This window comes from Orcinus orca, chromosome 10 (assembly GCF_937001465.1).
Source record: "Orcinus orca chromosome 10, mOrcOrc1.1, whole genome shotgun sequence".
NCBI classification, from domain to species: domain Eukaryota; kingdom Metazoa; phylum Chordata; class Mammalia; order Artiodactyla; family Delphinidae; genus Orcinus; species Orcinus orca.
In genome coordinates this window covers 17843968-17871652 of record NC_064568.1, presented here as the reverse complement: position 1 = coordinate 17871652, position 27685 = coordinate 17843968, and the positions used below count along the sequence as shown (strand labels likewise).

At 44.4% G+C, this 27685-nt stretch overlaps 1 protein-coding gene across 1 annotated transcript; it reads left to right on the top strand.

The window, feature by feature from the left end:
* On the top strand, positions 1-27685 carry GXYLT2 (glucoside xylosyltransferase 2). The gene is made up of 3 exons (XM_049715566.1): positions 1-342; positions 20909-21101; positions 26663-27685. The coding sequence occupies exons 1-3, from the start codon at positions 68-70 to the stop codon at positions 26711-26713; spliced, it is 519 nt and encodes a 172-aa protein (XP_049571523.1). The 5' UTR covers positions 1-67; the 3' UTR covers positions 26714-27685.

Genomic DNA, 27685 nt, shown 5'->3' with positions numbered 1-27685 from the left:
GCGCCGCGATGCGCAGAGGGGCCGCGCCGCCCAGGGGCCGCCGCCGCCGCCGCCGCCGCGCCGCACCATGAAGCTCCGCAACAAGGCGGCGGCGCTGCTCCTGCTCGCGCTGGCCGCGCTCCTGCTCGCGGGGCTGTCCCTGCGCGCCCGCCGCGGCGCGCCCCCCGCGCCGCTCGCTCGCCCCGCGTCCGCCCCGCCGCGTCGCCCCGCGCCGGCCCCCGCGCGCCTCCCGGGCCCGGGTGCCCTCCCGGGGGCGGTCCAGAGCGCTCGCCGGCGCCGGCCTCCGCGTCCGCGCCCCCGAGCCAGCCGTCGGGGCGCCGAGAGCCTGAAGAAGTTGGCGAGGTGAGTCGTGGCAGCCCCAGAATCCCATCCGCGGACCCGTGTCTCCCTCCTTCCACCCGTGTCCGGTCCATGGCAGGCTGTGGGCTGGAGGGACAAACTCCAAGTTCACCCACGGGCTGCCCACTTTTCTTTCTTTCCCCGCTAGAAATGAAAAACCGTCTTCATGGAGTCCTGTTAACAGCGCAGTGCTGGTCATCACGTACCTTTTGAAAAGAGAAGTGTCAGGGAAAGTGGTCTGCATGGTACATTTTTAACTGTCAGGGCAAAGGCTTTTTTTTTTTTTTTTGCGTTCTTGCAAACATGCGCCCTTTGTAGAATTTCTCAATAGCCATCACGATTTAAGAATGCTTTATCTAACTCTCATGTTTCACTGGAGAATATCTACCAAAAACTTAGATCTGACTGAGTTGGAAAAGTTAGATGTTTACTAAGTACTGGCTGCCTCTCATTGAACCGCGAATCTCCCCCTGTGCTTAGAACAGAAGAGGCTCTCGACCAGAGTGTACTAAGAAGTGTTCTCCTTGGAAGCGTGGGGCTTTCCCTGTTCCTCCTTCTTTTTCAGACTCATGTGTGGTCAGAGCCCTGCAAGGAAAACATGTTAGCCTTCGACATTCTGTTTGATATCCTCTTTATCTGCACAGAGCTTAACCCGCCACAGCTTTTCATCTTTGGCCTTAGGGTTGCTGGAACACCCGCAGGTTAGGGATTTGCGTTCATTTCCTTTGTTGTGGAGAGCTTTTAAAAAATCCCCTTGTCTTGTAGCCCTCTGTTTCCTCTACCATTTGGAGACTGTTGATGGTTATAACTGCCAGTTGCAACGTCCACATTTGCTGGGCTCCTTAATTACTTGAAACGAGTGGAAGACTTCTTTTTCACCGTAATGACTAAATTTGGTTTGGCGTTTTTACTGTAAGTGAGAGAAAAGTCAGGAAACCTAGTAAGTAGCTGTGTCAGCTTTTGTTTCTCTTCTGCCTGGTAAGAAATGTACAGATGGGTATGGACAAGTTTTAGGGGAAAAAACCCCAGTGATGTATAGAATTGCTTTTAAGTCTATTTAGAACCATTTACAATCTCTTATGAATGTATTCACTCTTTAAAATAAGGATATTTCTGTTAGGAAGTTAATAGGGTTTTCCCTCTTATGTACTGAGGTTTCTTGTAATGGATTCTATTACGGTTTAGCTACAAAGTTGCTATGATTTGTAAGTTGATGGGACAACTTGGAAGATAATTAGAATGGACACGATTTATCACAGCTAACTTTTTACAAGGCATAGTGTTAACCACAGTACATTAAAATAGTCATTATTAACACTTAGGTTACGTTCATTAACTACGCCATCAGCACCATAACCCTAGATAGTGGTTCTCTTGGAGTTCTCTTTGAACCAGCAGCACCAGAGTTACCTGGGGCTTTGTTGGAAATGCTGAGTCTCACCCCTTCCCTCCTCCACCCAGGCTCACAAAATCAACAATCAAGAGGTTGAGTTCAGTAGTATGTGTTTTAACAAGCACTCCTCTTGTTTCTGATGCACACCAAACTTTGAGAGACAGCTCTGTGAAGTAAGCACTGATTAAGCACTAATATTATCTCCATTTTACAGATGAGGAAAATATTACACAAGGTTTAGCAATTTGTCCAAGGTTCCATGATGAGGATACTGATCCCAGCAGTCTTGGTACAGGTTGAGCCCTTTCGTACTAATACAGGTGTCATACAGTAGGCTTGCCTGCATTCATAATTTTCCTGAAATTTTTCTGAAGAAACATCATAGATTTTTGGAACTGTCTTCATCCTTCAAGGTGTTGGGAACATTGGGGCAGCATTTTCTTGTCTCTGCCTGAAAAAATTGGCCCTGACTTGGAAGAGACCATGAACAGAATCCAAATGGTTGTTTTCGGGAAGGACTATTTCCATGAGCAACAGTGTCTCCTGAAGCCATTTTTCTTCTAAACGTATCTCTTAGATTATCATGGAAATCATGGGCAACACCATAAGAATAAAGAACAAAATTTTCAAACTCAGGAAAGAGGAAAAAACAAAAAAAAAGCCACAGGAAGTCTCAGGCTCAAATGCATAAACATGAAAGTCTAGCGTCCTCTGGCGATGTTGACATTTTCAGGGACTTATTAACGTTTCTTTTGCTACCTGGGCAGAAACAGCAACAGAGCACTAAGGGAGCAGGAGGAAAGATCTCTGCATGGACGCCTTTGTTGCTTTCCTAATCCTGCCTGGGTTAAATTTTTGTGGTTTAGGAGGAATTTCATTTTAGGGAGGGAAAAGAAAGCCTCATGTTTTCAGAAAATGAGCACTTTAATCTCTTTACATGGCTAGAATCCAGAAGAGACGAAGGCTACGGTGATCTTGTATCTCGAGCCTGGGGAGTAGTCGGCAGCAAGCGTGGAGCTGGGTGGGACCCAGTCCACCACCTGCTGACCATCCTTAGGCCAGGCTGCACTGCTCCCCCCCAGATCCTGGTGTAAGTGAAGTCCTGCCACGTCAGCACAGCAAGCATGGCACTCTCCTTCCACATCTTGTTTTCATTTCGGAGAAGTTTCCAGGGACTTGCCTAGTTAGCAGGCAGACCCTACAATTTTATAACTAGTCATTTGTATGCAGTCTGTCGTGTGGTGGGCTCTCCTTTCTATAAATATAAAGCCGGGAGGTAATGTCTGAGTTTTAGGTCAAGGGTGGGATCTGAAAACGTACACCACACTATAAGTAGCCGTTCCAGTGCACAAGAGAAATGAAATCTTCCTTCTATTTTGTTTTTTTTGGTGATTTAGACCTGGCTGACTTCCAAAACAAATTTGAGACGTCTAACAGTAACACAGACATATACAATAAGGCCATTGAAATACTTATGAAACATGAAAAGTCATCAAGAGGAGTAGGAAAGAAGTACTTTTTGACAAAAACTAAGGCCACTGTTTTTGTTTTTAATTACTAATTTTTCCAAATCTGAATTCTATTTATCTTTAATTTTTGCTGCGTTGGGTCTTCGTTGCTGCACGCGGGCTTTCTCTACTTGCGGTGAGCAGGGGCTGCTCTTTGTTGAAGTGTGCGGGCTTCTTATTGCGGTGGCTTCTCTAGTTGCGGAGCATGGGCTCTAGGCGCGCAGGCTTCAGTAGTTGTGGCTCGCGGGCTCTAGAGCGCAGGCTCAGTAGTTGTGGCGCACGGGCTTAGTTGCTCCGGGGCATGTGGGACCCGGCCCAGGGCTCGAACCCATGTCCCCTGCATTGGCAGGCATATTCTTAACCACTGAGGCCACTGTTGTTATGAGGACTAAGTGTTCAATTTAGCTATAACGGGGCTTCCCTGGTGGCGCAGTGGTTAAGAATCCGCCTGCCAATGCAGGGGACACGGGTTCGAGCCCTGGTCCGGGAAGATCCCACATGCCGCGGAGCAACTAAGCCCGTCTGCCACAACTACTGAGCCTGCGCTCTAGAGCTCGCGAGCCACAACTACTGAAGCCCGCGTGCCTAGAGCCTGTGCTCTGCAACAAGAGAAGCCACCACAATGAGAAGCCTGCGCCCCGCAACAAAGAGTAGCCCCCGCTCACTGCAACTAGAGAGAGCCCACGTGCAGCAGCGAAGACCCAATGCAGCCAAAAATTAAATAAATAAATAAATTTATTGGAAAAAGAAAAATTTAGCTCTAACCTTCCTGGCAGCCGTGTCAAAAAGGGAACCATGATGGGCTGCCTTATTTTCTTTGAATGATAAGGGGAAAAGTTTATCAAGAGGGATCATTTATTCTTCATGGAACTGAATTCTAAAATGAGAATTTTATATTAGTATAGACTTCGGATTTCAGAAGACTATCTCTCCAGCTTGCTCTGAAAACTCCTCTTTGAGCCTACATACGGAAGAGGAAGTTCAATATAACTGCCCATCTGTGTGATAGGAAAAAGAATTTGGCATCTGGAGTCCAGAGGATTGGGTTCTAGTCCTGAGCCATTTCACCCTAATTTGCTTATCTGTAAACACGTGGGTCGATCTACAAGTTTTCTAAGATCTCTTCCAGCTCTGACATTTGATGGTCCTGTGATGAGATCAACAAGTTCAGCTGCAAAATCCCATCAATGACTGTTGCTTAGCCCTTTGTGCCATCTCTTGCAAAATCCCTGTTTCTCATTTACTGGCTGTAGCCTAGAGCTCCAACGGATTAGTCAGCCTCAACCCCCTCCTGAACTTTATTCTTTGTCTCTGTGTTAGCCTGGCTATTGCTGTTTTCCCTTAAAATATGACTTCTAAGGGAGACTTAGGCTACCTCTGTCATTTTATTCCACAGTCATTCAGCAAATGTTTATTGCACATGTATCCTGGGGCAGGTACTCAGTGTGCAATGGTGAATGAAGTTGCTTCCCTCCCAGAATTTGGGGGAGGGGGGAGGGGAGACAATACAGAAACACATTACACACTTGGCAGCCTCTGGAGCTGCCCCGAGAGGAAGCCTGCGTATTTGCTCATCAAGAGACAGCACTTCCTGCAGTTCTCTTTGGTCTCTGAGATAAGTCTTCTTAGAGGGTTCAAGCCTGAATAAATGTCTCACTAAAGAGGGATGATGTTATAGAGCAGAATGCCAAGTCTGTGGCCATCCTATAATTAGCTGGTCGCCCCAGAACACATTACAGATCTCTAGATCTTGGGGACCATCTATGATATTTTGTCACTGTGAGTCCTGATTCTTGTCCAATTCATTTTTGTTGATTGGTCCGTGAGACCCCTCTTTCACCCTCTCTGTGTATTCAGTTAATAAGCCCTCTTGGTTTTATCCCCAAATATAACCCCAATCCCACTATATCTACCACTTCCATGCTACCACTGAGCTAAACACCATAGTTTGACACAGGGACTACAGTAGCTTCTCTCTGGCTTGGGATTTCCACTCTAGCGCCCTCTACAGTCCATTTTCCATACAGCTGCTGGAATAATCTTAAATATGTAACTGGGTCACTTTGCTGGTTCCAGTGCCTAACTTCCCATCATACAGAGTAAAATTCAATTTCTTAGTGTGGCCTTTGAACCGTTGTTTGATTTCAGCCCATTTAGCTCTCTGATCTCATGTCCTGCCCTTCTCCACTTCACTCACTCTGCTTCAGCCACACTGGCCTTCAAATGTACTCATTCCTACCCCAGCACTGTTTACTTTTTCCTGTGGTGGAATGTTCTTTGCTCACATCCTTGTGTGGCTAGCTCCCTCATTTCTTTCAGCTCTGCTTTCAGATTCTGTCCTCAGCGGGATCTTCCCAGCTGCCCTAGAAAAAAGGACCCTGCCCATCATCTTCGACCTCCTTACTCTTGTTTCGTATTTTTTTTTAAATAGCACTCATCATTGTATGAAAATCCTACTTCGTTTGCTCCTCCCCTCTTCATGCACACTTCATGTCGTATTAACCAATGTACCACTGGCACCTAGAACAGAGATGATTTCACAGTAGGTACTCAATAAATATTTGTCAAATAAACTAATGAATGAGTACATGCAGCAACCCCCCCTTGTGCCAGCACTATATTGATACTAAGACTTTACTTATATTATTAAGTTACATGTTACCTAATACTATTCAAAACAATCTTACACCCTTTAGGAAAATAGTAAGGATCTCTAATAGTAACATCCTTCCAAGAGAGGGAATGTTTTTCTTTTTAAGAGGTTTTCTTTTTTAGAACAAATTTGTGGAAAAATTGGGGAGTATGTAGTACAGAGCGTTACCATATAGCCTGTATCCAATTTCCTCTCTGATTAAAATCTTACACTGGTACAATACATTTGTTATCATTTATCAAGTAATAGTGATACATTATTACTAATGTTTAATGTATTTAGATTTCTTTAGTTTTTACTTAGTGCTCTTTTTCTGTTCCAGGATTCTATCCATGACACCACAGTACATTTAGTTGTCATGTCTCTTTAAGCTCCCCTTGGCTGTGACAGTTTCTCAGACTTCCCTTGTTTTGTTTTTTTTTTTTGCGGTACGTGGGCCTCTCACTGTTACGGCCTCTCCTGTTGCGGAGCACAGGCTCCGGACGCGCAGGCTCAGCGGCCATGGCTCACGGGCCCAGCCGCTCCGCGGCATGTGGGATCTTCCCGGACCGAGGCACGAACCCGTGTCCCCTGCATCGGCAGGCGGACTCTCAACCACTGCGCCACCAGGGAAGCCCTCCTTGTTTTTGATGACCTTGCGAGTTTTGGAGAGCACTGGTCAGATATTTTATAAGATACTCCGCTGTTGGAATGTGTCTGGTGTTTTACTCATGGTGATAACTGGGGTTATGGGCTATCTGGAGGAAGACCGTAGAGGTAAAGTGCCGTTTTCATCACGTCCTATCGAGTGCGTATACTATCGACATGATTTAACGTTGACCTTGGCCACTGGCTGAGCTAGTGTTTGCACTCTAGACTTACTCTTTCCCCCCTCACTATACTCTACTCTTTAGAAGGAAGTCACTGTGCACAACTCCCACCTAAGGAGTGCGGAGTTGTGTTCCCCCTCCTTGAGGGCGGAGTATCTCTATATAAATAATTTGAAATTCTTTTGTGCGGGAGATGGTGTTTGTTCTCCCCCCTGTATTATTCAGTCATAAATCAGGATGGACTGGTAGATATTGATTTTGGGCTTTGAGTTACAGTCCAGTATGACTTTATTTTGTTGCTGAAATTGTTTCCATCTGGTGATGAGTAGCTCTTTCACTTGGCTGCTCTGCTCCTCTGGTAGACCCCCATCACTGTGTTTCGGCTTTCTGTTTTCAGTTTTGCCTTTCTGAGCACTTTCTTACTCTCGGGCGCTACAAGATGCTCCAGGCTCATCTTGCTTCTCTGGATGAGGGAGTGTTTTTATTTCCTAGAAGCACCAGCGAAAGTTTTCTCCCATCTCATTGGCTTTGGTTGGTTTAAATGCCTACAGTGTGGATGAGGAAATGGGAAGGAGTAGAGGGGTGGGATGGGATTAGCTAATTGAAGTAAACCAAGCAAGGGCCACCGTAGAGTTAGGGATGAAGCCAAGACCACCTAAACCACTGGGGGGAGGGTGATGTAATAGACTTGTCTTTGGCTCCTGACCTCCATTCTCCCACCCCACCCCCAATTTGACAGTGAACTGTACCTCCAGGCAATGGTCTAAGCCTGCCATGACAGTCCCATCCCTGTCGTAGTGTAAACTTTATGTATCCGGGGCTAAGACATAATTTCATTTCTCTAGCAATAGTTACTGGTGTACAGGTGTTACATGACCCAAGCTGGCCCAATCAGCTCCTGCTTAAGAAGGGAACGGGGGCTTCCCTGGTGGCGCAGTGGTTGAGAGTCCGCCTGCCGATGCAGGGGATACAGGTTCGTGCCCCGGTCTGGGAAGATCCCACATGCCGCGGAGCAGCTGGGCCCGTGAGCCATGGCTGCTGAGCCTGTGCTCCGCAGCGGGAGAGGCCACAACAGTGAGAGGCCCGCGTACAGCAAAAAAGAAAAAAGAAAAAAAAAAGGGAACGGAATAAGAAGAGAAGGACTTATTTTACATTATTGGACAAAAGACTTTATCTTCTAGATATGAACAAGGAAATAAATAGTCCCAGTTGTCACCATGATCCTTAGAAAACCAGCTTTGGCTGAAGTCATCACTCTGGGCAGTAGAGTAGAGAAAGAAGGAGACTGTGGGTCCCTGAGGACAGTACTGAGCCCTGGGATCCACAGATCCAGAGGCCTGCCCTATCTAGGGCCCTTCTCTTCCACGCTGGAGTTGAGGTTTCTGTTATTTGCATCCAGAATCCTCTTAACAGAACCAGATGGTTCTTTAAATCAAAACCTCAGTGCTGTTGATGGAGAGAGAGGGGAATGGCTCTAGGGGGCACACAGGACATGAAGGTCCGTCACACCCTGGAGTAGCCATTCTGTGCACCTGACCTTGTCCCAGGTGGCAGGTGATTCCGGGATAGGTTCCTAAGCCAAATTAGAGCCTTTTTTTTAGGGATTTAAAAAATTGGGGTCAGAGACAGCATAAGGGAAAACTGTTTCTAGTGGCTGCAGCTGTGTCTCTGCCAGGTGGAGAAAGCTGGTCTGCATGGAGAGTTCATGGACCCAAGGTGACCTGGAGGGGTGAGAAGCAACATCCAGCAGCCGGGGTGGGGGCGGGTTCTGACGTTGTTCCCAAGGCCAGCTTCTGCCCTTTGCCACTGTCCCGTCCCCGTCCTAGCTTCCATGCATTGAGTTTCTGTCACTCACCACCATAACGTCCTGACGGATGTGGATGTGTAGCACCTGCTTTTAGCACCTTTAGAAAATTCCGTCAATAGTGGCCCTATTGACACATCTCCCTAGAAACTCCATAGGTGAGAGTTCTTGGAAGAAAATTTGAGAACAGATTTGTTTCCTTTGGAAATACTTCTCTTCATGTTATAATTTACTGTAAGAAAATAAGAGGTAAAGTTTTATGTTATATCTATCTTGCCACCATTTAAAATATTAAAAAAAAAGAAAAGAAAAGAAGAGGCTTCAGTTGAAGACAGAATTCATTGTATGTTCCCCTCCAGATCTTCCCCAGCGCTTGACTTATCTCCTACGATGAAATTTCGAAAACTGCCCCCTGGAAAGAGGAGTTTCTTAACTTGATGCCTTTATTGGGAGTCCGTGATTTTTTTGGCAGCCAAGAGCGACTGTGGTGTATTTGAGGGTGATGTTTGGATGCCCCTCCCCCCGACCTCTTTTAGCAGCACGGAAGACTGTCATCTTCTGGTAAAAATTCATCATGGTACAATTTAGAGTCCAAGCTTTCCATAAATAGGAGGCAATAGAGAACACATAATCTGAAGCGTGATTTCCTTTTATACAAGAGGAAACTGAGGTCCAAAGAGCTGAAATTGTAATAATGCACATAAAACACCAAGCACAGGGCCAGCTCATGGCGATCACTCAGCAAGTGACGTGCTGCTCTGAGTACCGTTAGTGTCCATGGTTGCTTTATTATTTAGAAACTGAATCCTAACTAGATCCAGCTGACTGGCTGTGTGGCTTTGAATGAGTCAGTGCTCCTCGGCCAATCTAGGCTTTCTTCTAAGTTCAACAAGGAAATGAAACGATGTGAGTCAAAGGCTGGCACGGTACCTGCAACACGAGAAGGTCTCAGCAAATGTTAGCCAGAGCTAAGGATTTAGGCAGGCTTTTCCCTGGGTTGTGTCTTGAGAAAATGAAGACAGCTTCCACATATAACGAATGCTACCCTAACCCCAGTGTCCCGGTCCTTAGTGAAAGCTCGGGGACTAGATGGGACAGGACCCTTTTCACTGCCTCTGGTTGGGTTGGGCGATTGTTCTGGAGACTTTGAGACCTGGAAGTCAGGCTGTCTGTAGCTTTGATTTCCACTCAAGGGCAGAGAACTATTGTTTCCGAGCTTAGAAAAGCAGAGGGTAAGTGAAGAGTTTTCAGGAATTAGGAGGTGTCCTCAGAAACCAAAACGCAGAATTTTGTTCACAGACAGTGCTCTTCGGGGGCCTGTGTCTCTGCTTGGGCTTGAACCCTTGCTCTGCTTTTTCCTCATCCCAGTTTTGTGGGAATTAAAAGGAGCCGGGTTGTCTGACCACTGGTTCCAAAGTAACAAGCCTTAGTGTTCAAGTATCAAATTTCATCCCTCAGGAGGAACGGGTTAATGGATGTCGGTGTTAATGTCTGAGAACTTTTAAAAATGTACAAACACTTCAAACCTCGTTTGCAATAATTTAGGGTATTGACACTTAAAATAAATTTTTTGCTGCTCTGCCTCGCCCATTTTGGGCATGGACATAAAATATTTGGAGAAAAATGAAGGCTTCTGATGCATCTAAGTTAATATTTAATAATAATGATGATAACAAGTAATATTTAATGATGACTTAAAACATGTCAGGTACCGTATGAAGCACTTCACCACGTTATTTCATTTAATCTTCGTAACAACCTAAGGGGTGGGTACTATTACTGGATAGGTCAAATTCTTTTTCATTTGGAGTGATGGAATCCCAGCTCATCAGCTCGTATCACTTAATCATAAAAGGGGATTTACTAGCTCATAAAACTGTGATGTGCAAAGGAGATAAAGTTTCAGTCATGGGTGTGTCCAGGATGTGTGACCATCTTGCCTCCATCTTTTAACTCTGCTTCCTTCTGTGTGGGCCACACTCTCAGGCCAGATTTTTCCATGTGATAGTTCCAACGGGTCTGGCTTAAGTCCTCCTTCTTTAGTAACCTTGAAGGGAAAGACTTCATCCAGCAAGAGTCCCAGGGCTGCCTCTAACCGCCCTGGCTTGGATCACATGCACACCAGCCCCTGATGTCTGCATCTGGGGGAGGATGCTTCAGTGCGTCCAAACCTCATGAACTGAGAACAGTGGTTTCCCCCGAAGAAAACTGAGGTGCTCTTACCAGAAACACCTGGAAATGGACGCTAGTAAGAAACACCAAAACCAAAAGCAAAGAGCCACTAGAATCAACAAGCCCTTTTTACAGATGGGGAAACTGAGGGTGAGAAGTAGTTAAAGTGTGTGCCCAAGATGGGACAGCCAAGTGGCAGACCTAGAATTTGAAGCCAGCTCTGTGTGCATCTAGATCCATATTGCTTACAACCATACTGTACTTGGGAACAGATCTTGAAATGTGAAGTATTTGATGGCTTTCCAGAATCCCTTTGAAGAAGATCCCTTTGATAAAAATCTCTTTTCTTTTTTTAAATTTGAAAATTGTTCGTATTTGTAAGGGAAAAAAACAGATTATAAAAATTATCCCATTCTTTAAAGGTTTTTACATATTTACATATTTATATACACACACCTACATATAGTGGTTATAACTCTGGAAGATGGTATACCAAAATGTTAACAGAGGTTATGAAGTTGGTTTGGTTACCCCTCGCCCGCCTTCGCTTGTCTGTATTTTACACTTTTTTCTGTGATAAGTATATGCATTACTTATATATTTATGAAACAATTTAAAGTATATTAATTATCATAAAAATTTAAAATCCCTATTGGCCTGAGGCATAAGAGTATGGAAATTAGCTGGGGAGACCACTTTTCCTTTGCTTAAATTGGTAAGTCCCGGGGCTTCCCTGGTGGCGCAGTGGTTGAGAGTCCGCCTGCCGATGCAGGGGATGCGGGTTCGTGCCCTGGTCCGGGAGGATCCCACATGCCGTGGAGCGGCTGGGCCCGTGAGCCATGGCCGCTGAGCCTGCGCGTCCGGAGCCTGTGCTCCGGCAATGGGAGAGGCCGCAACAGTGAGAGGCCCGCGTACCGAAAAAAAAAAAATTGGTAAGTCCCTTATGCTCTTTTTCAGGAAATGAGATAGAGGTGCCCATTCTCAGAATATGTAATCCTCATGCTTCTCCCTCGTATGTCACCAGACATTTATTTCAAACCAGCGCTGCTGGTTCATATTTTTTAAATCTCAATAACATCTTAATTTGAAAAGAAGAGGGAGATGGAGAAATAGAATCCCCTGTGTGTCAGGAACAATCACTGGGGGAAGAATGAAATGAGAATCAGTCCAGGCAGCATCCTAGAGTTTTGGAAGGAGAAGAATTATAAACCCAATTGTGCGTGACCTCAGCTAAGAGCGAGAGGATGGATTATGGAGGTAGAGATGGTGCAGGTGTGCTGTGCGAGTCACACCTGGCGGGACTGTGGGTGAGGACTGAAATCCAGTCCACCTTCGGATCATTGAGTCAGGAGCTCTGAGTAGAGATAAAGGCTTCATCTGCCTGGAGGGGCTCCGTTTCTGACTCGCTTGTGTGTGACCCCAAATACAGCGTCATAACTAAAAGCAGGGCTTCTTAAGTCCAGCTGCCTGAGTTTGAATCGTTGCTCTGCTACTTCCTAATCATAAAGCATGTATATGTGTACAGTGATGGCTAAAAGCAGACACACACACCTAGAGACGCACAAAGCCACCAGCTTTGGACATTGAACACCTACTGTGCGTTAGACCTAGACTTTGTTTAGGAGCACAGCCATGTTTCAAATATCATGATCCAGACTAAATACAAACTATTAGTAATTGGATGCCCTTATCGAACGGTTTTATCAAGCCTCCCCCTCATGGCAGATATTTTTGGCACTGTGTCAACACTGTTCATGTAATGCTGGGACTTCAGGCTTTTCTGTCTGTCTTGGAAGATTAAAGATAGTTGATTTAACTCCAAACCATGGGTCGTTAAAAGTGATTTAACTGTTAGCACAGTCCTGAGCGTCACGTCTGGGTTGCTAAGTGAAGGCTCTACTTACAGCTTCGGTGCGGAAATTTTTTGTCAAGGGTCTCCCGTGTTCCCAGACCTGTGGTTTGTGAGGAGCTTCACTAGTGCCTCTGGCTGCCAGCACTTAAGGCAGATATAACCACCCATCACCAGACGCTCCTACTAGGGGCTGAATCAAGGTATTTCCACGTCCTCAACTGCCACTCTGACCCCATTTGCAAACTTCTACATTCAGATAGCCGTGGCTTCGTCTTGTAAGAGATTCCACTAGGGGAGAGGGGAGTGGCATTCTGCTAGTCAAGTCTTCCCCTAGGGTGAGCATATTCAACCTCTTAAAATGTGTCTGCTTCCTTCCCCACCCTCATATTTCTGTGTTTCCTTCCCTGTTAAAACTAGTCACCAAATGTTTCAGGCTGTGTTTGAAAGAACTGTGATTTTTTTTCCATCCAGCTCACACTGCCGGCCCGTATCATAGCATCAGCTTTACCTGAGTTAATTTAGCCTGTCAGTTAAGGAGAAGCCCTGGAAACAGAGGTAGCGGCAGATGGCAGAAAAGAGGGTCTGAGTAGAAGCAATTACTCGCTTTAATAATTCAGTGTGTTTTGCGGTAATAGGCTCCAACGTAAATAGCAGACACACAAATGCCGTATTTCATTATTTATACACTCCAGAAATTGAAGTTTAATTAAGTCACACGCTTGAGACTTTTTAAGCAATTAAGGAGGCGCTTCGTCTTGGGCAGCGCGGAGGTGGTGAGGCTGCTTCTGCTCTGAGCCTTCTGTGTTATTATGAGCATCATTTCTCATTGGATCACAGGGCTGGCTTAAGCCAGGACAATGGGGGCGGCGTTTTACAAGCCTCAGTTGTCCCCACGTCAGTATCATGATTCTTTTAACATGACTACCCTACCATATGCTAACTTTAAAAGGAAAAAGTTTAAATCTATCCTTGTTATAAATGTGTGCCTTTATGTATTTAATAAACAGCTTTATTGCAATATAATCCAAATACCCTTAAAAGGTGTACACTGTGGAGGTTTTTAGTTTACTCACAGAGTTGTGCAGCCATCCCTGCTATCCAATTTCAGAACAGTTTCATCACCCAAAAAAGAAACCCTATACCCATAAAAACAGTCACTCCCCATTTGCCCCTTCTGTGAGTCCCTGGTAACCACTAACCTGCCTTATGTCTCTATGGATTTTTCTATCCTGGACTTTTCATACATATGGAGTCATAAAACATGCGGTCTTTTATATTTTCACGAGGTTCACAGTTCACAGTTTTAAAGGTTCATACATGTTGTCACAGGCATCAGTACTTCATTCCTTTTTATTGCCAAATAATATTCCATTGTATGGATATACCACATTTTGTTTATCCATTCATCAGTTGATGGACATTTGGGTTGGAATTTTTGGCTATTGTGAGTAATGCTCCTATGAACATTTATAAATGTACACGTTTTTGTGAGGACATATGCTTTCATTTCTCTTGGGTAGATACCGAGAAATAGGATTGCTGGGTCATATGGTAGTTCTATATTTAAAATTTTGAGGAACTGTAGAACTGCTTTCTGAAGTGGCGGCACCATTTTGCAATCCCACCAGCAATGTTTGAGGGTGCTAATTTCTCCACATTCTAAGTATATTTGTTTTTAAAGGAAATTTTATAACATCACCATGAATTGTCAGCAAAAACATAAACAGAAGGTAATTGTCAAATCAAACACTAAGAAAACCAAACAATGTTGTTCATTTCTAACTTGATACTCCTGCTGAAGGTTCTGTATCTAAAGTCTGCTGTCTTTTCAGTTGAAAGGGAGGATTAGGCAACATTAGAAAGGTGTTCAGGGGACTTCCCTGGTGGTCCAGTGGTTAAGACTCCATGCTCCCAATGCAGGGGGCCTGGGTTTGATCCCTGGTTGGGGAACTAGATACCACATGAATGCTGCAACTAGGAAGTCTGCATGCTACAACTAAGAAGTCCACATGCCACAGCTAAGAGTCTGCACACCACAACTAAAGATCCCGCGTGCTGCAACTAAGAGCCAGCACAGCCCAAAATAAATAAATATTAAAAAAGAGAAAAAGAAAGGTGTTCAAGACATATTAGCACCAACTGAGACTTTCTTATTGCCATTGTTGAAAAAGAACTGAAAATGGAATAAGTTCTCACTGTGTGACTCAATGCTATTTGATGCGGTGTCTAAATGATAACTGCAACCTAAGCATCACCGCTTCAGAACACAAGGAATTTGGAGGCACTGATGCCATACGCAAGTGTGTTTCATCTTGTTTCAGCAGTCAGCTACACGGTTACCTCATACAAGGAGTTCAGAGGTGGCTGGGCTAATGTTTATTACATTTTTTTTGTTTTTGCTTCTTTCGGTCTGGTGTTTTCCAAGAACTCTTGGGTAAATTCGAGAAACTGTCAAAATTACTACATTCTTGCTAGGATAATAGCTATTAACCCAGTGAATCCATTCCAGGGAATGTAGTGAAAGGAAATAATGCAAAGAAAGAAAGAAATCTATTGGCCCACCCATGCTTAGTGCAAGATTTTTTAATATATATAACTGAGAACAATTGGAAACAACAACACAAAGGAAATGATGATAAGCCATATGGTGTTTTAGCTGGATAGAATAAAATGATGGTCATGAAGACTTAAAAAGTAACAAGAAAAATAAAAGAAGCAGATGAAAAAAGTAGGATATAAAATTGTATGTACAGCATTACTGCAGCTGTAAAAATATGTATTCAATAGAGTAAAGACCAGAATGTAACATGCAAAAAAACCCCATTTTTTATGGGGCAAGAAGTTTTTTCATGTACCAACTTTACTATTTCAACACGTTTTACATTTTTTAAATTGAAAATGTGCATTGTGTTTTATTCCAGTCTTTTTTCTAAAGATATTTTTAATTTATTGATACACTGTCTTATATTGACTGTAAATAATATTGTGTACTTGCTATAAATTACAATGAAAGAATATATAATCACCAGCTGCATTTTTGGAATGAAATAAACAAAGACCATGATGGAAAGTAAAAGGGACGGTGCTCCTTCAATGAGGTGTCAGGGGAGGCCATTCTACTGTCCAAAAGAGAAGGAGGCAGCTTTGCAAAGAGCTAGGGAAGAACATTCCAGGTGGAACAGTTTGTGTGAAGGTCCAGGATATGAGCCCAGCACTAGGTGCTTCAGGTAGTAAGAAGGAAAAGGTGCAGGGTGTTCAGCTCACAAAACTGAAGGATCGGGAACCATCTGCTAAAGAGCAGATGAAGCCCCGAAGAATATTGAGGAACGGGGGTAAGGAGAAACACGGTGGCAAGAAGCTCAACTCAGTGAATGAAGAGAAGTAAACCGGCAGCTGAGAGATGACGGCAACACGGAAGGTGGAAATAGCCGCATCCACGGACTTCGCCATGGAGACATGGTCCGCGTCTGGGCTCGGCAGTGAGAAGCAAGGAGAAAAACAGCCCCTCCTCCTGCCCTGAGGCCCCTAGGACAGGGCAGGAAGAACAGCTGCCACTCGAGGGGTCTGCCGGGGAGGTGGCGTCCTCACAAGGCAGCATGTTTTCATTAAGGCAAGAGGTGAAGAGGAGACCGTGAGAAAAGGCAGAGGATAGAATGGGCGTTCCTGAGGGCTCGGGGAAGAGTTTGGGAGACAGAGGAGAGGTGAGAGGTCAGCTCAGATGATGAGTTCCTGGCTGGAGATGAACTGCAAGTGGTTGTAGTTCAAGTGTGTTTATGTGCAAACTCTGGGGCCTCACCCCAGACCCACGGAATCAGAATCTCTGTGAGACGGGGTTTCAATACTAACAAACACCTCCCGTGATGATGATAGGCAGCCGGGTCGGGAATCCGCTGTGCGACATGATATCTGGCGTCTCCTCCACCTATGAAACTGGTAGAGTGATGGAGATTTGATCGAGGTCCTAGTAGTGAGCTACAGAGAGGGAGTGGATTCATGGAGCATTTCAAGGATGACTCCCGGTGAGAATATGAGAGAGGCGGAGTGAGTCCAAGGTGATTGGAAACCTATTTTTAAGACCTACGTTAAGACACCTTTTTTTTTTTTTTTTTTTTTTGCGCTACGCGGGCCTCTCACTGTTGTGGCCTCTCCCGTTGCGGAGCACAGGCTCCGGACGTGCAGGCTCAGCGGCCATGGCTCACGGGCCCAGCCGCTCCGCGGCATGTGGGATCTTCCCAGACCGGGGCACGAACCCGCATCCCCTGCATCGGCAGGCGGACTCTCATCCACTGCGCCACCAGGGAAGCCCTTAAGACACTTTTGATTGCTAAGTTGTAAGTTTGTTTCAAACTGACTTAAGTAGAGGAGAATTTATTGGCTTGATCAATGAACTTCCAGGGTTGGGGTCAGTGCACCTGGATTCAGGTGCTCAAGTAATGTCATCCGAGATCTGACCCACCATCTTGTAGCTCTGCTTTCTACTCTGCTGACTGCCTTCCAGGCTCTACCAGTGTGGTGGCCAAGGTGCCTGCCATCAGCTGCAGCCTCAGCAACAGGTCTTTAAAACTCCTGGACAGCAAATGTCCACTCCAGTCTTCTTTTATAAAGTGTAAATAAGAACATAGTTAACCACCAGTCAGAGCAGGGGAAGTACAGTTCCCCATCTCCCATTTGCCACCAACACCTGGTGACTTAAGGGGTTAAGAAGTCCTAGGTTCACAGACTGGACTTCCCTGGATCCTTGCAGAGCCTTCAGGTGACATTTGAGAGGGGCTGAGTGTGCTGTTGGTAAGATCTCGTGAAAGGCACACCATTTCAGCACCCTTAAACTTGATTATTCCGTGTGACCACACAGCACAGACGCTTATTACCTGAAGCCCAGGATTTTTAATGTAACGTGAGAGGTAACACAGTAGGGGCAGCAAAGGTCTCGTTAAACCCCAGCCGCTGATACTTGAACTGCCACCAGGAGAGGCTTTTATTTGTCTTTTTTAGTACCTGTCACCAGACACCAAAAAAGATTGCAGGCCCCAGCCCCTGCTCTGTGTACCGTGCAGTCCCATATCACTGAAGCCTGCAAAGAAAAGAAGTGGCCTGCTGTGCTGCAGGGAGGTGCAAGCTTTTTTAATCAAAAAGAAAAACAAAGTATATGTCAAATAGTTTGGGCGTACAAATAAAACAGACAATTACATCATGAATTTCTGTGAACCCTGCACTCATCTTAAGAAATAAAAACTTAAGCACCTGGAAATAACCACTGCCTTGCCTTTGATGTTTGTCATCCTCATGCATGATGACTTTTGCTCCATATGTCTGTGAACAGCACGCAGTGCTGTTTTGCTGGTTTTCAAGCGTCATCGAAACAGTCTCATTCTATCACTATCCTGCTACAAATTGCTCTTTCTCCTCTTGATCCTTATGTTGACACGTGACTTTCTGAGTTGTTCGTTTTCTCTGCTGTGTAGTATTCCACTTAAACTTGTCAAATCTATTCATAATTCTCCTGTGCGTAGACAGAAGAGTTTTTTCCAGCTTTTCACTATTATACACAGGGCTGCTGTGAGCATTCTTGTGTGGGTCCTGTGCAAACGTGCAAGAGTTTCTTCAGGTCACATATGTAAGGGAAGAACCAGAAGAGTGAGGGCGTATATATATATATATCTTCACTCCTGATAGATGTTGCCAAAAGGCTTTCCGAAGTGTTTGGGTCAACTTACACTGCCGCTAGCGGCCTCTGAGCTGTCCCCCACCTCCATATCCGCTCTGAGACGTGTATGGTCCAACTTTTATTTTTTATGTTTTGCCAGTGCGAAAATAACGTGGAATCTCTTTATTGTTTGAATTAGTATTTCCCTGATTACTGAGGTTAAAACTTTTAATTTATGTAAAAGCCCAAGGTGTAAAGCTAAACGAGGCTGAGTGGTTCTATTTGGCGGTGGGGTAATGGTTCGTATTTAAGATATCTAAGCTATTGTATTTATCATTTTAGTACCTTTGGATACCTGTGTTTTTAAATATTGAACATAACTTTAAGCAAGTGCGTTTGCATTTAATCTCTTTTGTAGCATACTTTGGCTGGTATTTTGACTGTCTTTTTTGTTAATTGACTGTGATTTTAGCATTATCTGTGACGCATCCTTCCCATCCCTTTACATACATTGGTTGGGAGTTGGCTTTAATAGCAGGTATGAAAACCCATCCATGAAGCTGAGGGAGAGAAGACGTCTGAATCCTGAAGGCAAGGGTTCTTGAGTTCACCAGGCATGCTCCTGATTTAGTGTCTTTGCTCTGACTGTCCCCTCTGCCTGGAATCTTCCTCACCCAGAAAAGCACGTGACTCCCTCCTGCCTTCCCCACCGTCAGGCTGTCGTTGGATCTCACTTGCTCAGTGAGGACGCCCCTAACTTTGCACTGTATAATATATTCCAGCCCATCAGCCACTCCTGTATCCCTCCTGGCTCTGTTATCTATTTCCTCCTAGCACTTACCACTGGATAACTTTCTATATGTTACTCAGTTATTGTTTGCTTTGACCATTATTCTTTCTTTGTCTTTTTCCTACCACCTGTAGAATGTAACTTCTGCAAGCGCAGGCATCTTGGTCCAGTTTGTTCGCTACTGTCTTCCTGGCACCTAGAACGGTGTCTGGCACATAGTAGGCACTCAGTATAGATTTGTGGACTCATAAATGGGCTGCAGTTAGCAAGGCAGAGAGAGCAGAGAAGAGCATTTCTGAGAGACAGTGTATGTGCCAAGGCCCGAAGGCAACCCAGCATGGTCTCATGACTAGGAGTGAGCTGGAGAGCTGCAATATAAGTGTGACCGTGATTTTGCATGGCTGCCCATGCAGGCGGAGGGTGCTAGAGGCAGTTACAAGAGATATAAGTAGGAGCCGCAGTCAGCAGTTTGGACTTGACCTTGAAGGCAGTTGGGAGCCTTACATGATTTTTATCAAGGGAGTAACACGATCCTATGTGCATTTTTAGAAGAACGTCACTCTGGCACCCACAAGAAGAACTCATAGGATAGGGGTTAAGGATCAGACTGGAGACAGGTGGACCATCTAGGGAGCTGTCACAGCGATCAGGTGAGGGAAGTTGGTGATCTCATCAGGTAGCAGCAGGGGCATGGAGAGACGTGGACAATTTCAGGAGATATGTAGGACAGCTCTACTTGTCTTTTCCTCCGATCCCTGAAATAACTAAAATCTCAGTGACTCCCCGAATCTGAGCTTAACTAAGCCAGCAGGCTGTGCTTCTATTCAGCGTGCTCTTAAGTAATCAAACTGGAAAGCTATCAAAAGTCCTCCACCCACATCTTCAACTTTCCTCTTGGTGAAAGAAATCTGGAGCAAGGCTGCCTTTATTCGACCAAGCAGTGAATAATGGAGCAGCACGCTGATTGAACTCGAAGTTTTTGGAAGGAAGGTAGCATTCCACGTCCAAGTTCCCCTGGTCTCCAGATCTTTTGTGCAAGTAAATTAGTTTCATTTGTCTCAGGGCACCTTTTCCAGGCCAGCTTCTTCCAGCTTGCCTGCAAATGTTTCTCAGTGGTGTGTTTGAGGCTTGGCTGTGTCTCCTCGTCTGGAACAAATGTTTTATTACGAGGAAATAGCTGGATGATGATTCTGGACTTCTTGGACCCTATTCCCCTCTCAGCTGTTGACTGGATATTTGATACCTTGGTAATTTTCAGCTTAACCTGCCCCGTCTCCTGTCTGCTTCTCGTTAATATGCATTTCACACTGGAAGCTGAATTTCGTACCTACCAGCTCCACAGTCTTGAGCGAGACATTTAGGATTAACACCTGTTTCTTTAAGACTCTCCCAAGATGGAATGGAGGCCCATGCGTTGTTTTCTTTGCTCACTTCCCGGGTGTGCATGATTTTCCTATGGTCCGGTGGTCATGCATTCCACTGCAAGCTAAAACCATCCAGATCATGGGAGTATCATGTTGCTCGTTTCACATGGGAAAGCCACCGCCCACCTTCCTCTTGTCCAAGTTGCGTTCAAATCTAATTTCCATGGCCCATGTGAGTGGGAGCTCCACAGCCCTGTGTCAGCTGTCAGAGTTTAGCAATACCATTTCCAAACATGGGCCAGTAGGCAGCCAGCAGGCACTAGACAGCTGAATGCTGGCGGAAAAAGCCTCAGACACCTATAGCAGTCCAAACAGTGACTCATCCTGCTATTGCCAGGATAAATATGGGAATAAACGGTATTTTTCCCTAAGCAGGAAGAATTGTCAAAATGCTTATCATTTTATAAAATATAACAGATTGTGCCTGTTCATGTTTTGAAACGTTCCAACCCTTCACTAGCTGTTTTGTTTTTCTTTTATGAGTTTAATAACAGCGTTCACCTGTTTTTCTTCTTTCTAGGAGGCCTGGAGAACTCCGGAGTTTCCAAGCTGTGCTGCCCCCCGAGCTCTGGATCCACCTGGCCGTGGTGGCCTGTGGCAATCGGCTGGAGGAGACGCTGGTCATGCTCAAATCGGCCGTGCTCTTCAGCCACAGGAAGATGCGATTTCACATCTTCACCGAAGAATCTCTGAAGTCCGAGTTTGACAAGCAGGTGAATGTGCAGGAGTTGTGGCACGCTGTTTACTGAGTGCAGACAGACTGCATTGCGGGAAAGGCATATCCTGTTGCCTAATTATTTTGCTGCATACCCAGCTGTGCGCCCATGAACCCTTGACTCCGAGCCTTACTGTTCTCATCTATAATATAGGGATAATTACACACCCTGTAGAGAGACGTGGTGAGGATTAAATGAGATGATGTGCTTAAAGCACTTGACCCAGGGCTCCATCCCTCTTGGTGTTAATGACATTGTTCTTAGTGGGAGTCACGTAGCTAATTTTTATCTATGTATGTGTGTTTTTTGAATGACAAATAATATACGCTCATCAAAATAAATTCCAACAGTATAGATGTTATAAATTAAAAAGGCAGAAGTCCTTGCTACGGTTCTTTCCCACACAAGAAACTGTCACAGTCAACACTTGTGAGTGATTCTCCCATATTTTTTTTCATATGCAGGTGTGTGTGTGTTTACGCATCTGTGTGATTGTGTATGTTTGTGTGTATACACGTATATTTGTATAAGTATAAACACATATATGTATAACACATGCACTTGCACGTATTCTTTTATTTTATATATATAAATATATAATATACTTATTTATTATATTTATTTATCAAAACATATTTCTTTTACAAAATCCAAATCACTCTCTGTGTATTATTCTGGAACTTGCGTTTCCTCACTTAAAGCCATAGCATCAACATCGTTCCAGGTGAGGACTCATAGATTCTCACCTCATCCCTTTTTGCTGACGACACAGTCTTTTATTATGTGGCTGGGTCATCATTGATTTGACTCTTCCTGTACTGAGGAATAAGTAGCAGTTTCCTCCCAGTCCAGGAGAGCTTTGGAAATGCCTCTTCTCCCCGGGCTCGGTACGTGTGCGACTGCACACTGAGCTTTGTTTTCCTGGAGAGCCTTCTCTTGCGGTGAGTTCTTGTGCGCTGGCAGAGAGAGAAGCTCTTTTGTTTTGTATCTACCGACTTGTGTCACCAGGCTGCATCCTGCTACTGGGGTAGCCATGCTGATGAGAAAGGCCAAAGCAGCCTGTTGGGCAGAGAAAGACTAATAACAGAAAGCTAGAAAACGTGTTATGTTTTCTCCAGAAAAAAAAATCACCTCGACATCCTCACCAAGAGAAGTCAGGGCAGAACAGTCTTGGGGCTTTGAAATTGATTGGAAAATGGCTTGAGGAAGGTCTGAGTCAGTGAAAGGGGCAAAGAAAAACATTGAAACACACATAGGTAGCTTCTCTGTGGTGTAAGGGGAATTATAATTAATAATAATAACAATAATAGTAGTAATAATAATTTTAAAAATAAAATAGCCTTTATCAAGGGCTTATGACTTATGATTTACTTTTACTTAATCCTCACAAGAATCCTTTGAAGATGGTAATAACTATGTCCCTATTTTACTAGCTGAGATCATTGAGACTCAGAGAGTCTTAGTGAGTAGCTCATCAGGTGTCAGTTCAAGGTTACTGACTCAGACCTCCACGAACTTAACCACTATATCCTACTACCTCCCAAACTAGTAGATGGAAGTCTTGAATTCAAAATTTAGCTCCACTCTTGCTGTGTGATCTCCGGCAAGTCTTGTGGGCTTTTTGGACTTCGGTTTCCCCCTTTGTAGCTTGGGACCAGCAGAAGTGATACAAGAGATGCTTATTGATAATCTTGATAGGCTACCTCAGGCTGCAGTGACAGCTTCCAGAAAGCTCAGAGACTTTCCACATGCCTGCTGCATGTCTCATGCAGGCACAGCAGGGTCCCTGTCCACACGGCCCCCTCAGCCTGGGACCACAGTTGACAGAGACCATTCATGCACGTAGCTGCACCTGCTGGAACATTTGGCCTCTGCAGTTCTTGAGATGCCACTAAAGGAAACATTGGGACTATCGGATCCCCACTGTGCTTTTCACTCCCTCAACTTGACAGTGACATTTCTGCTCCTATTTAACTGTCCAGAAGCAGTTGGTCACAAGGGCCACCCAACTCCAAGGGGGCTGAGAGGTATCCTACATGAAGGAATGGAGGAAAAGTGGCTATGGGTCAACACTAGTCAGGTCATGTACAATATCCATTGGACAAGCATTTATTGAGTTCCTACTGCATGCTAGAAGTTGGGGCATGAGGACAGAGCAGAACATAATACAGGCTTGGACTTAAAAAAGACAAGAGAAGGAAGATGTGTATGTGTAACTATAGATGTGTAACAGATTGTGTTTTCCAAAGGGCCTCCTGTTATTCACACCTTTGTATATTTCCCTCCTGCACTGTCCCAGGCCTGGCCTGTGTGACTAGTAGCATAGGGAAGAAGTGATGCTATGTCACTTTTGAGATTAGGTTTAATAAGGCACTGCACCTTCCATCTTGGTTGCACTCTTTCTCTCTTGGAGGTCAGCTTTTATGTCAGAGCAGCCCTTGCAGAGGCCCGTGTGTTAAGGAATGAAGGCCTCTTGCCGACACTTGTGTGCTTGAGCTTGGAGACAGGACCTCTAGCCTCATCCAGCCTTCACATGACTCACCCTCATGAGAGGTCCTGAGCTGGAACAACCCAATTCACAGATCCCTGACCCTAAAAGATGATATGAGTTAATGAACATTTGTGGTTTTAAGCTACTAGCTTTTGGGGTAATTTGTTATAAGGCAAGGGCTAATACAGATACATCTACACACATAATACGTATGTGTATATAAAATAGAGTATGCCAAATGTCCTGGAGCTAGATCATTGAAAGCACACAGCTTGTGCCTGGCTCTGTCTAGGGATGCCTGGCCCTGGAACCTGGCCACCATGCAGTGAGGAAGTCCAAACTCGCCCACACAGAGAGGAGCTGAGGTCCCCAGTCGGTAATTGACCCCCACCACCGGACATGTGAGAACGAGCCTTCAGACGATTCAAGCCCCCAGCCTCCAAGCCTTCTAGCTGAGGCCCCAGACATTGTGGAGCGGACTCAAGCCGTCCCTTCTGTGCCTTGTCTGAATTCCTGATCCTTGGATATCTGAGCATAATAAATGGTCATTTTATACTACTAAGTTTTGGGGTAATTTGTTATGAGCCATAGTACCTGGGACATTATAAATTAGGAGCTGAAGTTTGGGGAAATATTGCAGATACTTGTGAAGTGGAGCCGCGTTTTATGTTGCCCTGCTGACTTTATCCCTCTGATGGCTTATTTCCTCAGTCCTTTGTTAGACCAGTGAAGCTCCATTGGCAAAGGAGATTATAATAGGGTGTTCACATCACCGCAGGGCATAGGGAGTCACCCCTTTCTTTTCCATGCTGGGATCATGATGCAAGTTTAGATGTTAAATATTGGCTCTTCCGTAAGTCACAGAACTTTTCTCAGTCTCAATTTCTTCATCTGTATCAAGCAAAAATCTATAATAGACATACAAAAGGGACCAACGATTCTTGCTCTTCTTATTGCAGAGTGTAATTGTGAGGCTGAATCAGATAACCTGTTTATTCTCTCATTCCACAAAGATTCCTTGGAACGTCTCCCTGGGTTGGGCACTGTGTTAGCCCTGAAGCTATAGATCAGCAGCAGTTGGTTTCTGCTCAGCCACATGAGATGCTGGTGTGGAGGCGCAGGTTATACCATCCTTCTGAAGGTTGTCAGTTTCAACACTGAGGCATTGTGGGAATATCCGGAGTGTCTTGGGATAACTTCCGGAGATGCTCAGGGCCACATACCTCAGGGTCAAAACAAAACAAAACAAAATGCTAATTGCCATCATTATCCCTCTGGAAACGGCATTGTGGATGAGTTCTGTTATACTTAAGTAGAAATTTTTTTAAAGCTGCTTAAGTACACTGTCTGGTGGTATTTACTGTCTACGTTGTTGGTATTTAATATTTGAAAGTTTCATTTATTTTTGTCATCTCCCAGTATAAAAGCTGAAAATGCCAGCTGGTTGATTTCGTAGCTTCTCCAGACAGTTCAGGATCAAATATATGATTTAAGTTTGGTTAATTTGTGCTCCTGCCCCAGACTCAGAATCAGGAAATAGTGCGACACAGAAGCAGGGATGGCCACCAATCCGTTCTGGTGATAGGTGGGGCCCCATGGGGCACTGACATCATGTGTGTGTGTGTGTGTGTGTGTGTGTGTGTGTGTGTGTGTGTGTAGCTCTGACATAGGAAGAGGTGTCAACAGGAATTTCTAGTGGCTGGAGTCAGTATACTATTCAAATATAGACATAGGAACAAATATAAATGGACTGAATATTCCACTTAAAAGACATGGATCGGCAAAGGTGGATAAACCCTTCTAGAAGATAGGATGCTAAAGATCAAAGAGTCAAGGAAATCAGTAGACTATGGGACCTTCCCGTTCTCCTTCCAGGGATGATTTTGGGCTGTTGTGCAGTGGCACAGTTGTCCTGAGTATTTGTGCCCAGTGTCTGTTCTGATTGGTTGGTACTGTTGTACTGAATGTTCATGCCCAGTGTCAGTTCTGATGTGTTCGTGCACTTGTGTTGGGTATTTATGCCTGAAGATTTCTCTCCCAAATATCCATCTCAAAATTGCAAATTTAAAGTGTTCCCAATGGTGTGGTTTTTCAAAAAATTTTATGCGACTATATAAACAATACATGTACACTGTAAAAAAAAAAGTTATATTAGTGGACAGAGAGTAAAAATGTAAACTAACAAAAAAAGTTATAAAATCAGAAATGAAAAAAATCAACCATCATATTAATGCTGAGGAGAACAATTTTTGTGTATTTATTTACATTTCTTGTCATATCAACATCAGAAATGGAATTATATTCTATATTTTCTATCACTGTTACTTATATTACTGAATTTCTACTAAAATAGGGGTTGACCAACTTTTTCTGTGAAAGACCAGGTAGTAACTATTTTAGGCTTTGCAGGCTGTCTGGTCTCACAGCTACTCACCTCTATTCCTTCTTATAAAAGCAGCCATAGATATACCTAAACAAATGGGTATGGCTATGTTCCAACAAAACTTGTATTTATGGACAGTGAAATTCAAATTTCATGTGATTTTCACATGTCACAAAGTGTTACTCTTGTTTTTATTTTTATTTTTTTTGCGGTACGCGGGCCTCTCACTGTCGCGGCCTCTCCCGTTGTGGAGCACAGGCTCTGGACACGTAGGCCCAGCGGCCATGGCTCATGGGCCCAGCCGCTCCGCGGCATGTGGGATCCTCCCGGACCGGGGCACGAACCCGTGTCCCCTGCATCGGCAGGCTGACTCTCAACCACTGCGCCACCAGGGAAGCCCTCTTGTTTTTATTTTTTTCAACTATTTTAAAATGTTTAACCCATTCTTGGCTTGTGTGCTATTTGTAGCAGGCTGGGTTTGGCTCTTCCACTACCATGTTTTGTTGACCTTTTTCTGCAACATTGTCACTAGTAGCTGCATAGTATTCTGTTGTGTAAGCCTATCCCAGAGCTTATTTCACCAATTTCTTATTTACCTTGTTTCCTATTTTTCACTGTTACAAACAATGCTACAGTAAACAACCTTGTAATAAGTGTGTATGTACTTTTGGAATTTTTCCATAGGATAAATTCTCAGAAGTGGAGTTACTGTGGCACTGGGAAGGCATTAACTAAAAAGAATTAAGAAGATACACAGATACGTATGCAAATAAGCATATGAAAAGGATGCTCAAGATCACATGTCATTAAGGAATTGCAAATTAAAATGATGAGATACAGCTACATACCATTAGAATTGCTAAAATCCGTAACACTGATAACACCAGATGCTGAAGCGGATGTGGAACGACAGGAGCTCTCACTCATTGCTGGTGGGAATGCAAAATGGTACAGCCACTTGGGAAGATGGTTTGGCAGCTCCTTAGAAAGTTAAATGTAGGCTGACCATACAATCTGGTAATCGCACTCCTTGGTATTTACCCAAATGAACTGATAAATTGTCCACACAGAAACCTGCACATGAATGTTTAGAGCAGCTTTATTCCTAGTCACCCCAAACTGGAAGCAGCCAAGATGTCCTTCAATAGATGAATAGGCAAGCAAACTGTGATATGTTTATACGATGGAATATTGGTCAGTGATAAAAAAAATAAGCTGTGAGGCTACAGAAAGACATGGAGGAACTTTAAATGCATATTGCCAAGGAGAAAAGCCAATCTGAAAAGACTGTATGCTGTGTGATTCCAACCATATCACATTCTGGAAAAGACAAAACTGAGAGACAGTAAAAAGATCAGTGGTTGCCAGTAGTTCAGAGATGAAAAGGAGGGAGGAGGGATGAGTAGATGGAACAGAGGGGATTTTTAGGGCAGTGGAACTATGCTGTATGATACTATAATGGTAGACACAGAACATCATGCATTTGTCAAAACCTGTAAAATTACACAACACAAAGAATGAACCCTAATGTAAACTGTGTATTGATATTGGTTCTTAACAATGTATTGATATTGGTTCATCGGTTGTAACAAACGTACCACATTAATGCAAGATGTCAATGATGGGGAAACTGGGGGGTGGGAGGGGAAGGAGAGAGGGTATATGGGAACTGTCTCTGTACTTCCTGCTCAATTCTGTAACCATAAA